Source organism: Dreissena polymorpha, chromosome 8 (assembly GCF_020536995.1).
Source record: "Dreissena polymorpha isolate Duluth1 chromosome 8, UMN_Dpol_1.0, whole genome shotgun sequence".
Taxonomy (NCBI): Eukaryota; Metazoa; Mollusca; class Bivalvia; order Myida; family Dreissenidae; genus Dreissena; species Dreissena polymorpha.
In genome coordinates, this window is record NC_068362.1 from 73,294,696 (window position 1) to 73,310,146 (window position 15,451).

A 15,451-nucleotide genomic window follows, 5' to 3' on the forward strand; every position below is an offset into this window, starting at 1 on the left:
AACAGTAAAGAAGGTAGCAGAGTAAGCAGCAGCAACAGAAGCATCATCATCTTTATCAGTAGTGGTAGCAGACGCAGTTGTTATGGGAATAATAGAAGAAGCAGGGCTTATACAGCTTGTACATTCATGCCCAATTATGAGTTCTGGCATTAATTTATTTTTACCATCATCGTCAACTAACGGCGTCTTGCAAGGTGACAAATAAAGACGAATTAAAGGAATTATGCATGTATTAGTAATAACCATATGCTTTTTCGAAAACAATATGATATATACATGTTTTAAATAAACAGTCGACATCGACACTTTAAATGCAATTATGTACATTGTATTTATAAGAGCCGCGCTCTGAGAAAACGGGGCTTAATGAATGTGCGTAATGTATCGTCTCAGATTAGCTTGTGAAGTCCGCGCAGGCAAATCAGAGACGTCATTTGCCGCTTTAATAGTGGTTTTCGTTTAGAGGAGTATCTTCCAAGCGAAAATCCAGTGTGGGCGGAAAGAATCGTCCCTGATTAGACTGTTCGGACCACACAGGCAAATCTGGGACAACACTTTCCGCACATACATTAAGTTTCGTTTTTTCCAGAGCGAGGATCATATGTTTTATGTGCCCCATTTTACATCAGATGATAAAATTGTCCCACCCCCACATGATAAGCAGAATGCGCCATAACATGCCTACACGACAATGAAAATGTCTGACATCAGATAACATTAATGTGAATGTTTTCCAAACGAAAAGCAATGTGCAAATGTAACAATATTGACAGTTAATTTGACACACGGCGGGTCCGCATATAATGTGGCCTCATGTGCGGACCGACTATTAAAACTTCGAAATACAAACACAAGTCCACACGCACACGCAAACGCGCGCGCGTGCACTTGTAACACGCATTATAATTGTTCAAAATTTTATGTTGGTGCTAAATGGAAGATTGACATAACCATTGGGTCTGACCAATTATGTATCAGTTAACACGTTTATTGGTAAATCTCTTACCTGACTTGGAATATCTATTAATTGAATTTAAACTTCTTGTTAAACTATTTCAAGCATAACTTGTTTAAAGAGAGTTTACCGATTGCAGGGTTAAATCTAGCTCATAAAAAAATCACCACTTACTGTCCCCACTTTACTAAAGTTGTCACTATTTTAAGTATTTTTAGTTGTTCGCTTGCGAACAACTATTGTCTACCAAACATTTCAAATCAGTTCGCTCTTAACTTCTCTAAGCCTAATACCCGCCACATCTGCCGCATCCGCGCGAGAAAGAGTTGTATAATTTATGCAAGAGGTTTGAGTTCTTTGACTATATTCATTCACAAATGGAAACAGTATGTGAATATCGTGTTAAATGGAACATTTTTGAACGGAGCGTATATAGAAAAGAATCAATAAACACTGTTTGTATTATACGTGTCGCGGAAGAGATTGTTTATGAATGACTAAAATAGTCCTTTATCTGCTGCGTCTTCATGACGTAGTATTTTTTGCTCAGCACAGATCATTCATAATCTGAGACTATTAATAGATGCGGGAAAATATCAACAAGTATAATGGGGATAACAATGCAATAGTATAAGTTTACGCTTGTTTATTGCGTAACTTCGTTGATAGCGCTTGACTGATTTCATGTAGTACTGCGGGGTGGTGGTGGGGATATGATATGGCTGGGAAATGAACTTTGAAATTCACACATTCACGTGCGCAGATGAGGTTATTAGTTACCAACCTTAATTGATATCGGCCGATTCTTTATCAGATGAACGAAAGAAACACGGAAAAGTCAACAAAATATTAAAAGAAAAACGTTTTATTTTAATTTTCATATGAATTCCATGTCGTCATTGTTTTAAAATGCAGTTCATTGGGGGAAATTCATGACAATCGGAAATTAAATATCAACTTTCGCTAAAACTCAACAGAAAACAACAAAACTGTTTGGGTTGATCATTTTCGATATTATTGTGTGTTTGATATATGTTTAAATAATACTTTGCATTTTGACTCGGTACTAAATCGTCCGGGAAAGACACAATGAACTATCGCTAAACACAGTATTGCATCAAGATGAGAAACAAAAACTACCAAAAAATATAGTGTCATGAAAAGACGGCAATCGTTTCATTATCTAACCACAAATGTTTGCCGTACTCTTCAGCTTGTATGGAAGTCGTTCTTGAATTGCTTCCTAAATTTCCAGTTCACTATAAATAACACAGTTTTACTTCAATTTCCTATCTTAAAGTATTGTGCAAAGATGTTCCATTTATAAGAAACAAATTTATTTTTATAGATCTGCGTCATGCGAAGATGGGTCTTATGCCATATGCGGCAAGCATACCTATGGTCCAGCCTGCGCATCTCGCAGTAGGTCAGGAAATACATAATGAGACCACGAAACCTTGCGCAACTGCGCAGACAGGGCTTAAGCTTCGCTAGCCAACGCGCCATAAGACCTATTTTCGCATGACGCGGCTACGAAAGTATGAAAAAATAAACTCATAATAAGCAAATTGAGGACACAAATGATGTGATCTCCCGTATTATAATTTATATTTACATACATTTACGTGTGGTTTGAAAACACGTGCAATTAATAACACAAATTTCAGCGATGAATAAGCGACAAACAAGTGACAAAAATCAATAACACAAATTTAAATATTTGTGTATAATTAAATTATTTAAGGCGTATTTTTCTAACTCTATTTTTAAAGTCACGATAATATATTTTAGCGTTTCCGATCGACAAAATCGCCAATGGCAATTGAATATGTCAGCTCTCGATCAAAGTTGAACATGTAAACGAAAATGGCGATTGTCCAAAAAATCAAGGTACTCTATATCAGAGCTCCAGATAAGGTTTTGTGAAATTCTTAAATTACTACGAGTTTTTAAAAAAGAATTCTTAACTCTGAAATTTTATTCTTAACGTTACTACTAAGTTTTGGAAAATAATTCTTATTTTTTCTAAATGACCTAAAAATAAATAATAGATCTAATGGTTATTTTCATGCAAAAAAAAAATCAAAATAAACATACTAGCAACTTTATTTATACGAGTTCAACAATGTCTTTTTAGTATTATACAATTGTATTTTTCTAATACCTTCATATGCCCAAACTGTGCTTAGATTTAGATGAATTTTTACATATTTCACAATTAAAACGGGTCTCCCCTTCAATTTTTTCAACGATTAGCTACGGGACTTGTCCCTTCCACTCGTTCAATGTTTTTTTTGTGTTAAAGTTTAGACCCGTCGTGTCGCGTTTTTGTTTAGCTTTTTCGACTGTGTCGGCAACTGAACATACAACATCGTATCTTTTCTATAATGTCTTTCTAAACATTTAACTTCGGCTCACTTTGCGTACAATATGTTAAAAGCGTGTTTTTGGACGCTTTGCAGTTTTTTAGGACGCTCTCTTGGCGCCGCCATTTTTTGTTGACAGAAAGACTGTATACGCCCCCCTTATATTGGAAACAATGCGCTTTGTTAAACAACCCCGATAACCATTCTATATAAGCACCGCAAAGATCTTTAATACGCAAAAAGAACTCAATAAAAATCGATACGAACCGATGTAAAAATAATATTCGTAACTTGATTTTGTAATTCTTAATGGTACGACAAGATTTTAAAATAAATACGTAACGGACTTGAAAATAATTCGTAATTACGAAAATACGACCCTTATCTGGAGCTCTGCTATATAATATTATGATGTAGTATTCATTAGTTTAACAGAGCTCGGTCAGCGGCTGGAGAATGCACGTCGCGATCGGGAGGAGAGTCGCTCGCAGAAGAAATTTTGTTGAAGACTCCGAAGAATCGCCAAGCGGAATGGTAATTGTCCGTAGGAGTATAGTGATTTCTCTACGTCAAATGAGGAGGGTCGGATATGGGAACTGCCTCGTGAGGCTCTGTTAATTAAGCGAGTACCTTCATCCCTCAACCCGGACGTTCTCTCCTGCTGACTTCGCTGAATCCCAGAATTTGGAGGATCGCTAAGTGTTCTTGTACGGTTTCGTCCAATCAATACTGGATATAATGTCTAATTAATAAGATGTATACATGCTAATTGATTACTGGATAAGATGTCCAATCAATGCAAAAGATTAATATTTATTGATTACTTGATATGATATCCAATCAATGTGATGCATTAATGTTATTTAATACGGACTTTGATGTCAAATAGATGCGATGCATTACCGGTAATTTCTTGATTACTGGATATGATGTCCAATCAATGCGATGTGTAAATATTCTTTTTTACAGGATATGATGTAAACTACGCATACGACTTTAAGACTTCACATTTTAAATGCATTCAAAGGGGGATTTCGGCATTGTTATATTCAACTTTTGTTTTCCAGCTTTCAATCGGCAACGGGGCTGTCAAGGATGGGGTTTAACATCCAAATGTGTCGATTCTCATGACAAACACTATCTATATATGTTGCTACCAATGGTGCAATTTGCAAGAAATAACATTTTCCAAACAGTAACTTTAAAAGATTATGGAAGCTAGCATAATTCCAGTGACGAAAAGGTTCATTTGAGTCGCGTTCTGAGAAAACTGGACATAACGCATGTGCGTAAAGTGTCGTCCCAGATTAGCCTGTGCAGTCCGCACAGGCTAATCAGGTACGACACTTTCCGCTTTTATGGTATTTTTCGTTTTAATGAATTTGCTTCTTAGCAAAAATTCAATTTATGCGGAAAGTGTCGTCCCTGATTAGCCTGTGCGAACTGCACAGGCTAATCTGGGACGACACTTTACGCACATGCATTATGCCCAGTTTTCTCAGAACACGACACATATTCTTTATAGGAATGGTATACCTTCAGAAGCCTAAGCGAGTTCAGCATCAACAGTTTCGAAATCTTGGTTATGGGGGGAATTATTTTATGTGTGCTTGAGTGTTTACTATCTTACTTCAATTTGTTAATGAGGAACTTCTTAAGTAAGTTGTTGAAAAACATTGTTTTTAAAAATTATCATATTAAATTTACAATAGCATAGTTAATATACATGCAACAGAAAATACTAAGTTCGACAGGATAAAATGAAAGTGTATAGGAAGCATGTTTGCAAAATGCAGAATGATGAATATTTGCAATCTCAAGATTTTTAGAATTTCACCTGGCTATGTCACAGTATTAAAACAAACTTTCAGATCTGGTTATTAACGAATGGTACCTTGCTATAAATACTTGCAGTACATGCAGTTTTAAAGATTGTATAAAGATACATTTGGACCCGAATCTTACATGGCTAAAACTCCAGATAAATTTCTAAAATACATGATACAACTTCGTACAAGAAATAACATGTCGAAAGTGGAAGTTTGCATTGAATAGAATCATATTGGCGATGATATTAATTATTAACTTGAATGTAATGCCATTTAAGATCTATGAAAAAAAATTATGATAAAAAAATATAATACGAGACTAAGTATTATTCAATTTAAATCGTTAGTGCCCATCGATTCTCATAATAACAGTATGCACAGAAAACTATTTATGGTTAAAAATTTGAAACAGTTTTAATGTATAACATGTTGTTCATTGTTGTTTCTCTATAAATTTAAATATTTTCCTTTTTTCTCTGCGCTCAAGAGAAATATAATGATAACTACACAAGTCTACCAGCCATGTAAGGTCTCTTGCTGACCACCGCGAGTCCTTGCTCAAAAAGCGTCACACAGCTGGATCGCAAAATGTGCCCGACTTCTGCGTAAGAAGATGTCATCCAAATGCAGTTGACCTGAAGGTGGCCGTCATCCAAATGCAGTTGACCTGAAGGTGGCCATCGTTAGAGTGTCTGAAAACCCATGCAAGTGTGAAAAAATTTGCATTGACCGGCTACTAGATGGCATTCCGGACGATTTTCGTGTGTACCTGATGAAACAGAAGAACATTCACAAATTTAATCCTGGTGTAAGTAATTACACATGCAATACAGGTATTTGCTAAATACACGAAGAGGTATTTATAAACGCTATGGATATATATTCCCTTACATTCCGTTCCGTTCCGTTTCACAGACGTCCCTGCGTCTGTAAGTGCCCGATGTAAAGCACATAGTACACTGCACATTGGTTTCTTATTGCATAAGAAACACGAGTAAGTTGGTTAAGTTTGAGCAGGACATCGAACCTGCAACCAATAAGTTCTGGTGCTTGTGTGTTACCACAGTATTGAAGTCTTGAACTCTGAGTACTATAAATACATGTACATAGAATTCAAAACCTAAATAAACTAACTCGTGTTTCTTATGCGACATTTAGCCCATTTATGTCTAGTGGAGTCTTTCCCATCCTTCTACATTGGATAAATTTATTTCCAAAATTAGGGATGTCTAGTATATTTATTTCTATATTTAGAATATTTCTTACAGAAATTCCTTTAAGCAAACAGCGCAGACCCTGATGAGACGCCGCATCATGCGGCGTCTCATTTGGGTCTACACTGTTTGCCAATGCCGTTTTTTTCTAGACGCTAGGCATAAATGGGTTAACCAAGGTGCAGTGTTCTATGTGATTTACACCGGGCACTTGGAAGTCTGGAGCGGAAACTCTCCTGGTAACTCGCATTATATTGTATCCTCTCTAACCGAACACATAACTTTTCCTCTGGAGATGGCCTCCGACGAGAACTTGGCGATACAATCTACTACACATCCCATGAATGCAGTTTTGAATGCAACTTTGACATTTTTGAGAATTTTAACAACTAGCAGTTTTTCATTTTTACCAAACATAACATCCGGACAGGCTGATGAGGGACACCACTCTTTCCGCATTTAATGATTTTTTTTTAAAGAAGATACTTCCTTTAAACAAAAAAAGGCATTTAAGCTGAAAGTGTCCACCCTAATTAGCCTGTATATACATGCATTATGAAAGTGTCCACCCTAATTAGCCTGTATATACATGCATTATGAAAGTGTCCACCCTAATTAGCCTGTATATACATGCATTATGAAAGTGTCCACCCTAATTAGCCTGTATAAACATGCATTATGAAAGTGTCCACCCTAATTAGCCTGTATGTACATACATGCATTATGAAAGTGTCCACTCTAATAAGCCTGTATATACATACATGCATTATGAAAGTGTCCACTCTAATAAGCCTGTATATACATACATGCATTATGAAAGTGTCCACTCTAATAAGCCTGTATGTACATACATGCATTATGAAAGTGTCCACCCTAATTAGCCTGTATGTACATACATGCATTATGAAAGTGTCCACTCTAATAAGCCTGTATATACATACATGCATTATGAAAGTGTCCACCCTAATTAGCCTGTATGTACATACATGCATTATGAAAGTGTCCACTCTAATAAGCCTGTATGTACATACATGCATTATGAAAGTGTCCACCCTAATTAGCCTGTATGTACATACATGCATTATGAAAGTGTCCACTCTAATAAGCCTGTATATACATACATGCATTATGAAAGTGTCCACCCTAATTAGCCTGTATGTACATACATGCATTATGAAAGTGTCCACCCTAATTAGCCTGTATGTACATGCATTATGAAAGTGTCCACTCTAATAAGCCTGTATATACATACATGCATTATGAAAGTGTCCACCCTAATTAGCCTGTATGTACATACATGCATTATGAAAGTGTCCACCCTAATTAGCCTGTATGTACATGCATTATGAAAGTGTCCACCCTAATTAGCCTGTATGTACATACATGCATTATGAAAGTGTCCACTCTAATAAGCCTGTATATACATACATGCATTATGAAAGTGTCCACCCTAATTAGCCTGTATGTACATACATGCATTATGAAAGTGTCCACCCTAATTAGCCTGTATGTACATGCATTATGAAAGTGTCCACCCTAATTAGCCTGTATGTACATACATGCATTATGAAAGTGTCCACTCTAATAAGCCTGTATGTACATACATGCATTATGAAAGTGTCCACCCTAATTAGCCTGTATGTACATGCATTATGAAAGTGTCCACCCTAATTAGCCTGTATGTACATACATGCATTATGAAAGTGTCCACTCTAATAAGCCTGTATGTACATACATGCATTATGAAAGTGTCCACCCTAATTAGCCTGTATGTACATACATTATGAAAGTGTCCACCCTAATTAGCCTGTATGTACATACATGCATTATGAAAGTGTCCACTCTAATAAGCCTGTATATACATACATGCATTATGAAAGTGTCCACTCTAATAAGCCTGTATGTACATACATGTATTATGAAAGTGTCCACCCTAATTAGCCTGTATGTACATACATGCATTATGAAAGTGTCCACCCTAATTAGCCTGTATGTACATGCATTATGAAAGTGTCCACCCTAATTAGCCTGTATGTACATACATGCATTATGAAAGTGTCCACTCTAATAAGCCTGTATGTACATACATGCATTATGAAAGTGTCCACCCTAATTAGCCTGTATGTACATGCATTATGAAAGTGTCCACCCTAATTAGCCTGTATGTACATACATGCATTATGAAAGTGTCCACTCTAATAAGCCTGTATATACATACATGCATTATGAAAGTGTCCACCCTAATTAGCCTGTATGTACATACATGCATTATGAAAGTGTCCACCCTAATTAGCCTGTATGTACATGCATTATGACCCGCTGAAAGTGTCCACCCTATTAGCCTGTATATACATGCATTATGAGCCGCTGAAAGTGTCCACCCTATTAGCCTGTATATACATACATGCATTATGAAAGTGTCCACCCTAATTAGCCTGTATGTACATGCATTATGACCCGCTGAAAGTGTCCACCCTAATTAGCCTGTATGTACATACATGCATTATGAAAGTGTCCACTCTAATAAGCCTGTATATACATACATGCATTATGAAAGTGTCCACTCTAATAAGCCTGTATGTACATACATGCATTATGTAAGTGTCCACCCTAATTAGCCTGTATGTACATACATGCATTATGAAAGTGTCCACCCTAATAAGCCTGTATGTACATGCATTATGAAAGTGTCCACCATAATTAGCCTGTATGTACATGCATTATGAAAGTGTCCACCCTAATAAGCCTGTATGTACATGCATTATGACCCGCTGAAAGTGTCCACCCTAATTAGCCTGTATGTACATGCATTATGAAAGTGTCCACCCTAATTAGCCTGTATGTACATGCATTATGACCCGCTGAAAGTGTCCACCCTAATTAGCCTGTATGTACATGCATTATGACCCGCTGAAAGTGTCCACCCTAATTAGCCTGAATGTACATGCATTATGACCCACTGAAAGTGTCCACCCTAATTAGCCTGTATGTACATGCATTATGAAAGTGTCCACCCTAATTAGCCTGTTTGTACATGCATTATGAAAGTGTCCACCCTAATTAGCCCGTATGTACATGCATTATGACCCGCTGAAAGTGTCCACCCTAATTAGCCTGTATGTACATGCATTATGACCCGCTGAAAGTGTCCACCCTAATTAGCCTGAATGTACATGCATTATGAAAGTGTCCACCCTAATTAGCCTGTATGTACATGCATTATGAAAGTGTCCACGCTAATTAGCCTGTATGTACATGCATTATAACCCGCTGAAAGTGTCCACCCTAATAAGCATGTATGTACATGCATTATGACCCGCTGAAAGTGTCCACCCTAATTAGCCTGTATGTACATGCATTATGAAAGTGTCCACCCTAATTAGCCTGTATGTACATGCATTATGAAAGTGTCCACTCTAATTAGCCTGTATGTACATGCATTATGACCCTCTGAAAGTGTCCACCCTAATTAGCCTGCATGTACATGCATTATGAAAGTGTCCACCCTAATTAGCCTGTATGTTCATGCATTACGACCCGTTTTTCCAGACCGCGGCTCATATATATTTCACTTCATTATAAAGTAAGGTTTATACCAATTGTCTCAGACGATTTTGAAATAGAACCTTATTGCAAACAATCCCTGTTTATCATATCAAGGGTGTATCAATGGGTGTAAAACCAATCCCCAGCTTCCTAACCCAATCATTAGTTTTATTATGCCCCCTTCGAAAAAGAGGGGGTATATTGATTTGCACATGTCGGTCCGTCGGTCTGTCGGTCTGTCGGTCCGTCGGTCCGTCCGGCCACCAGATGGTTTCCGGATGATAACTCAAGAACGCTTAGGCCTAGGATCATGAAACTTCATAGGTACATTGATCATGACTGTCAGATGACCTCTATTGATTTTCAGGTCACTAGGTCAAAGGTAAAGGTCACAGTGACTCGAAATAGTAAAATGGTTTCCGGATGATAACTCAAGAATGCTTAGACCTAGGATCATGAAACTTCATAGGTACATTGATCATGACTGGCAGATGACCCCTATTGATTTTCAGGTCACTAGTTTTGATTAACATTTGCATACGGCTACCATTTGTTGTCGATAATTAACAGAAACCGCTGGATCTGATGATATGGTTGTAACACGTGTTCGCATAATGATAAACCATTTTCCAACTTATCATTTGTTAATGTACATATAATATCACTTTTTAAATTCATAGCTCCTTGTACTCTGTACGTCTTCTGATGCGCACATTAATTTTTTAATTTACTTTTGAAGTTTTTGAAATCATATGGAGACGTGTTCTGCTCAAGAAATTAAAACAGAGGACCGAAAAACGTGCCATTTTTACTGGACGGACAACATTTACTGTTTTCATTGTTCTCTATCATTACTTGAAGTGTCGATTTGATCCCGTCAATACTACTCGGACAAAAGTCGGAATAAGACAGTTCAAACAAAGATGAAAGCCGGTAATACTGATACTATTTTCCCAATTTTTACATACTTTTTCGTACGATAAGCTTCTTATTGATTTTATTTCTATTCCAAATATTATATTTGTGTTAGTAAATAAATTTTATGACAGCTTCTAAAAGCACGGAGGTTCGTGAACAAGTCAAGTAAAAATAGGCCTTTAAGCATTGCCTTTATATATTAATCACACCGTGTAATCGACTAACGCATCGTCTGTGGTTCATCCATCGACTGCGGTACTGTATACATGTCGGGTAAAAGCGAAGTGTAAGTATTTCCATATTCTTTATATTTTACGTATTGAATTGAGCAGATTTGCGTGTGTTCTTTGAGAGCCTAAGTAAGAATGACTTTGTGAACGTAATCCTTACCTTCCTAGCTGCTTACTTTTAAAGAAATCCGTTAGAATATGGTCAAAAATCAAACAAAATTCACCACTCTCTCTGTCAAACCCTAATTACACAGGGTTTAGACCAAAGATAAATATATCTAGTTATGACCATCTAATAAGTAGCCTAGGCCGTTGTCTTAAGCCGTTTTTCCAACCCCACTCGAATTTAAACGTTGATAAAAATGTTGTGTGTTCATGTGGGATGCTGTAATTTGGAATAACCTAAGAGAAATGATTAAATATTTCAATAAAATTTTGTTCATATTTATCTTTGGTCTAAATCCTGTGTAATTAGAGTTTGACAGAGAGAGTGGTGAATTTTGTTTGATTTTTTTATCATATTCTAACGGATTTCTATCAAAGTAAGCAGCTAGAAAGGTAAGGATTACATTCACAAAGTCATTCTTACTTATGCTCTCAAAGAACACACGCAAATCTGCTCAATTCAATACGTAAAATATAAAGAATATGGAAATACTTACATTCCGCTTTTACCCGACATGTATACAGTACCGCAGCCGATGGATGAACCACAGACGATGCGTTAGTCGATTGCACGATGTGTTAATCTTCTATAATCAATTCTAGGGATGCACTTGGAACCATATCAAATAAATAAAAGAACATACACGACTATATTTTGACACACATATTTTATACATGTATTTATTAAATGAAGTCATTGTCGACGAAGCTCTCGGCGAATATGTTATGTGCTTCTTTTGTAGGGATTGTAATTGTGAGATAGGGCAATATATTAAATAAATATGTCGTGTTCTGAAAAAACTGGGCAAAATGCGTGTGCGTAAAGTGTCATCCCAGATTAGCCTTTGCAGTCCGCACAGGCTAATCAGGGACGACACTTTCCGCTTAAACTAGATTTTCGGTAAAAAGGGACTTCCTGTAAACAAAAAATAATATTAAAGCGGGAAATTTTCTTCAACATTTTATTTGTTGTTTCCGCATGCATGTTATTACCTTTATTTCATTAAAATCTATGCAAAACATGAACTAATATTTAGCACACGTCTATATTTCAGATACTCGGTTTGTACTACTTGCTCTAGTCGTTGTGGTGTTTTTGATTGGACGGCTGCAATACTCAAAGACGTTTTTCGTCACAACAGGGGTCACAACAGTAGCCAGTGACTGTCCAATACAAGTGAACTACACCAATAGGCCAAATGGCATCCGCACTCGAAGTAGCAGTTCCTCAACTTTAATAATACGACTTAAGGGGAGACTCGGAAACATGATGTTCCAGTATGCTTCTATTTTGGGAATTGCTACTATGGGCAAGTTTTCAAACGTCGTAGTAGAAAATGGAGAACGTTTAAAAGAAATATTTTCACTTTCAAATACTAAGGTTTCGTTTTCAGCGTCTAATATGTCATCAACGTCTATAGGTGAGAAAGCGTGTTACATCTTTGATAAGCGAATCGGTACGCTAAATAATTCTCTTAGTTTTCGCATTGATGGATATTTAGTATCGTGGCGATATTTCGAAGCCATAAGGGATATTGTGCGTAAGGAGTTTATATTTTCAACTCAGATATCGAACAAAGCCTGTTTCAGACTTCATGATGTCCTTAAAACGTTTAATGTTCCCAATGCGACATTCGTCGGTGTACATATCAGACGGGGCGACTTTACGTACGACAGCCTTAAGAAACTTGGCTATTTGACAGCGCCACGTGAATATATAATCAAATCAATGAACATCTTTTCGAACTTATACGCGAATTGTACAGTCTTCATCATCTGTTCTGACGAAATAAAATGGACCAAAGACGCCCTTTCTAACGTCACATCAATCTATAACATATATTTCATGGAGAGTAATTCTGCGGAAGTTGACATGGCAATTCTTAGCAAATGCAACCACACCATCATCACGACCGGAACGTTTGGTTGGTGGGCGGCATGGCTGGCGGGTGGTACGACAACTGTCTACAAGAAGCCTGCGCGGGAAAACACGTTCCTATCGGCTCAATTTAATTACACAGACTACTTTTATCCGTGCTGGTTGCAAATAGATTGATTGGTTTGCGCAATTCCTGCGATTGCATTTATTCACATGTGGGTTGCTGTAAGAAAAGCTGTTTAAGCCATTACGTGTTAAGTGCACGACAAAATGTTCTTCTTGTTTATTCATTTTAAAGCATTATATTGTATACATACATGTATTACATTTGAAAACAATGGTTTTAACAAATAATATAGAAATATGCCTTATAATGTTTTTGACCCTGGTTTGAAACATTTTTATCAGTGAGAACAGTATGTGTTCTGTTATATATAATCAATGATGTTAGATAGATAGATTTATTTCAGTATATAAAATACATGTAGCATGGTACACAACATAATTAAAAAAAAATTCATCATATCATGAAATACAATACAAAATATCACAGATCAGCTAAAAGGCTAGAGCTTAAAAGCAAGTTGATAACAATCATTTTGGTTAAAAATACATAAATATTGCTTCTGTTTATATCATGTGTTAACATATATAATTGGTGAATCAAATATTAAATTACAATCTTAGTGTACCAGGGCATGTACTCACATACCCAGGATAGCACAAAAAAGGGAATGGGAATTCCCTTATTTCTATTGTGGTCCTGGTGAATGATGACATGTCCTAGCAAGGCACAACAACTTTGTTATTAAAAGTTGGTAAACTTAGCAAGTAAACATTTGATTAAAAATATACATCATTTTTATAAAAATAAACATCACAGGGAGATTACAGGCTTTATTAATAAAACTACAAGCTATTTAAAATATGCCTTGTTACTGCAACCTTAAATGTCTGTAAGTTGGGGAAATATTTTATATCAATTGGTAAGCTGTTCCATAAAGAACATCTCTTATATGAGAAGGACTTTTTGCCAAACCCTTTTACTTTCGGGATAATGAAACATGACCCTTTGCTAAATATAGTATTATGGTTATGAACAGTACTGGCTAGTATAAAATTCTTATTCAAGTAAGTAGGGGCAGAACCAGAGTGTATTTTAAAAACATGGTTAAGAATAATCTGTTCTACTCTTTTTTCAACAGGTAACCAGCCCAACTGAAGAAAGTATTCTTTATTGATGTGACTTCTTTGATCTAGTCTGAAAATAAACCTAATGATCTTGTTCTGTGTGACCTGGAGTCTGTTCTTCAGATTCTGAGAAATGCCATAATACCATATAGAACAGACATAATCAAAATGACATTGAATCAATGACATAATTAACATTTTTTTAGTATCTAATGATAAAAACCTTTGCTTTCTGTAAAGGAACTTAAGTCTGGCATTTGCCTTCTTAATGACCGATGTAACCATACTTTCAAAACTTAAACATTGATCTAAAGTAGCACCCACATATTTGACTGAGTCGGTGTGCTGTAAGACTGTACCATTGCACGAAATATTAAGGTTAGGCTCCTTCTTTAACTTAGGTTTCGAGCCAAATAAAATTGATTCGGTTTTACCCAGGTGTAAAGACAATTTATTGTCAACTAACCAGTTACTAACTCTTTCCAGATCCTGTGCTAATAAACACTCAATATCAAGTTTGGACTTGCCAGACACCAGTATAGCAGAATCATCGGCATATAATAAAAGCTTATTGTTTACAACTGCTGCCATGTCATTCACATATATTAAAAATTGCAGAGGCCCAAGTATTGAGCCTTGGGGCATTGTATACCAGAAACATAAGTACATTGTTTACGACTAGATAAGTATGATTCGAACCATCTAATAACATCCGAGGAAAACCCTATCATTTTCAGTTTATCAAAAAGTATAAAATGGTCAACAGTATCGAACGCTTTTTGCAAGTCGAGTAGAACCATGCCAACATAATTACCCTTATCTAAGTTAAACCTTATATAGTCAGATAGATGTATCAGACACGTGTCGGTTGAGAAAGATCTCCTAAAACCTGACTGAAACTCATACAATAACTTCTGCTTATTCAAATAGTTTTTTACTTGGTCATAAACAATTCTTTTAAGTATTTTTGAAACTATACATACAATTGATACAGGTCTGTAGTTACCAACATCATTTTTATTACTCTTTTTATACAATGGAACAACTCGTGCAGCTTTAAAATCATCAGGTACAACACCTTGTGTTACAGATAAATTAATGACATGAGAAAGTGGACAACAAATAATAGAAGCTCCATCTCTTACAAAACGTGATGAA

The 15,451-nt window shown here is 36.2% G+C and overlaps 1 protein-coding gene across 2 annotated transcripts; it reads left to right on the forward strand.

Moving 5' to 3' along the window:
• The first annotated feature begins 5,642 nt into the window (after window positions 1-5,642).
• On the forward strand, window positions 5,643-13,464 carry LOC127841322 (galactoside 2-alpha-L-fucosyltransferase Sec1-like). Of its 2 annotated transcripts, XM_052370042.1 has the most exons (3): window positions 5,643-5,958; window positions 10,772-10,843; window positions 12,279-13,464. In XM_052370042.1, the coding sequence occupies exons 2-3, from the start codon at window positions 10,834-10,836 to the stop codon at window positions 13,277-13,279; spliced, it is 1,011 nt and encodes a 336-aa protein (XP_052226002.1). In that variant the 5' UTR covers window positions 5,643-5,958; window positions 10,772-10,833; the 3' UTR covers window positions 13,280-13,464. The 2 variants fall into 2 exon arrangements, with proteins under 2 accessions (XP_052226002.1, XP_052226001.1); XM_052370041.1 differs by lacking the exon at window positions 5,643-5,958 and having other exon boundaries at window positions 9,870-10,843.
• The last annotated feature ends 1,987 nt before the right edge of the window (window positions 13,465-15,451 follow it).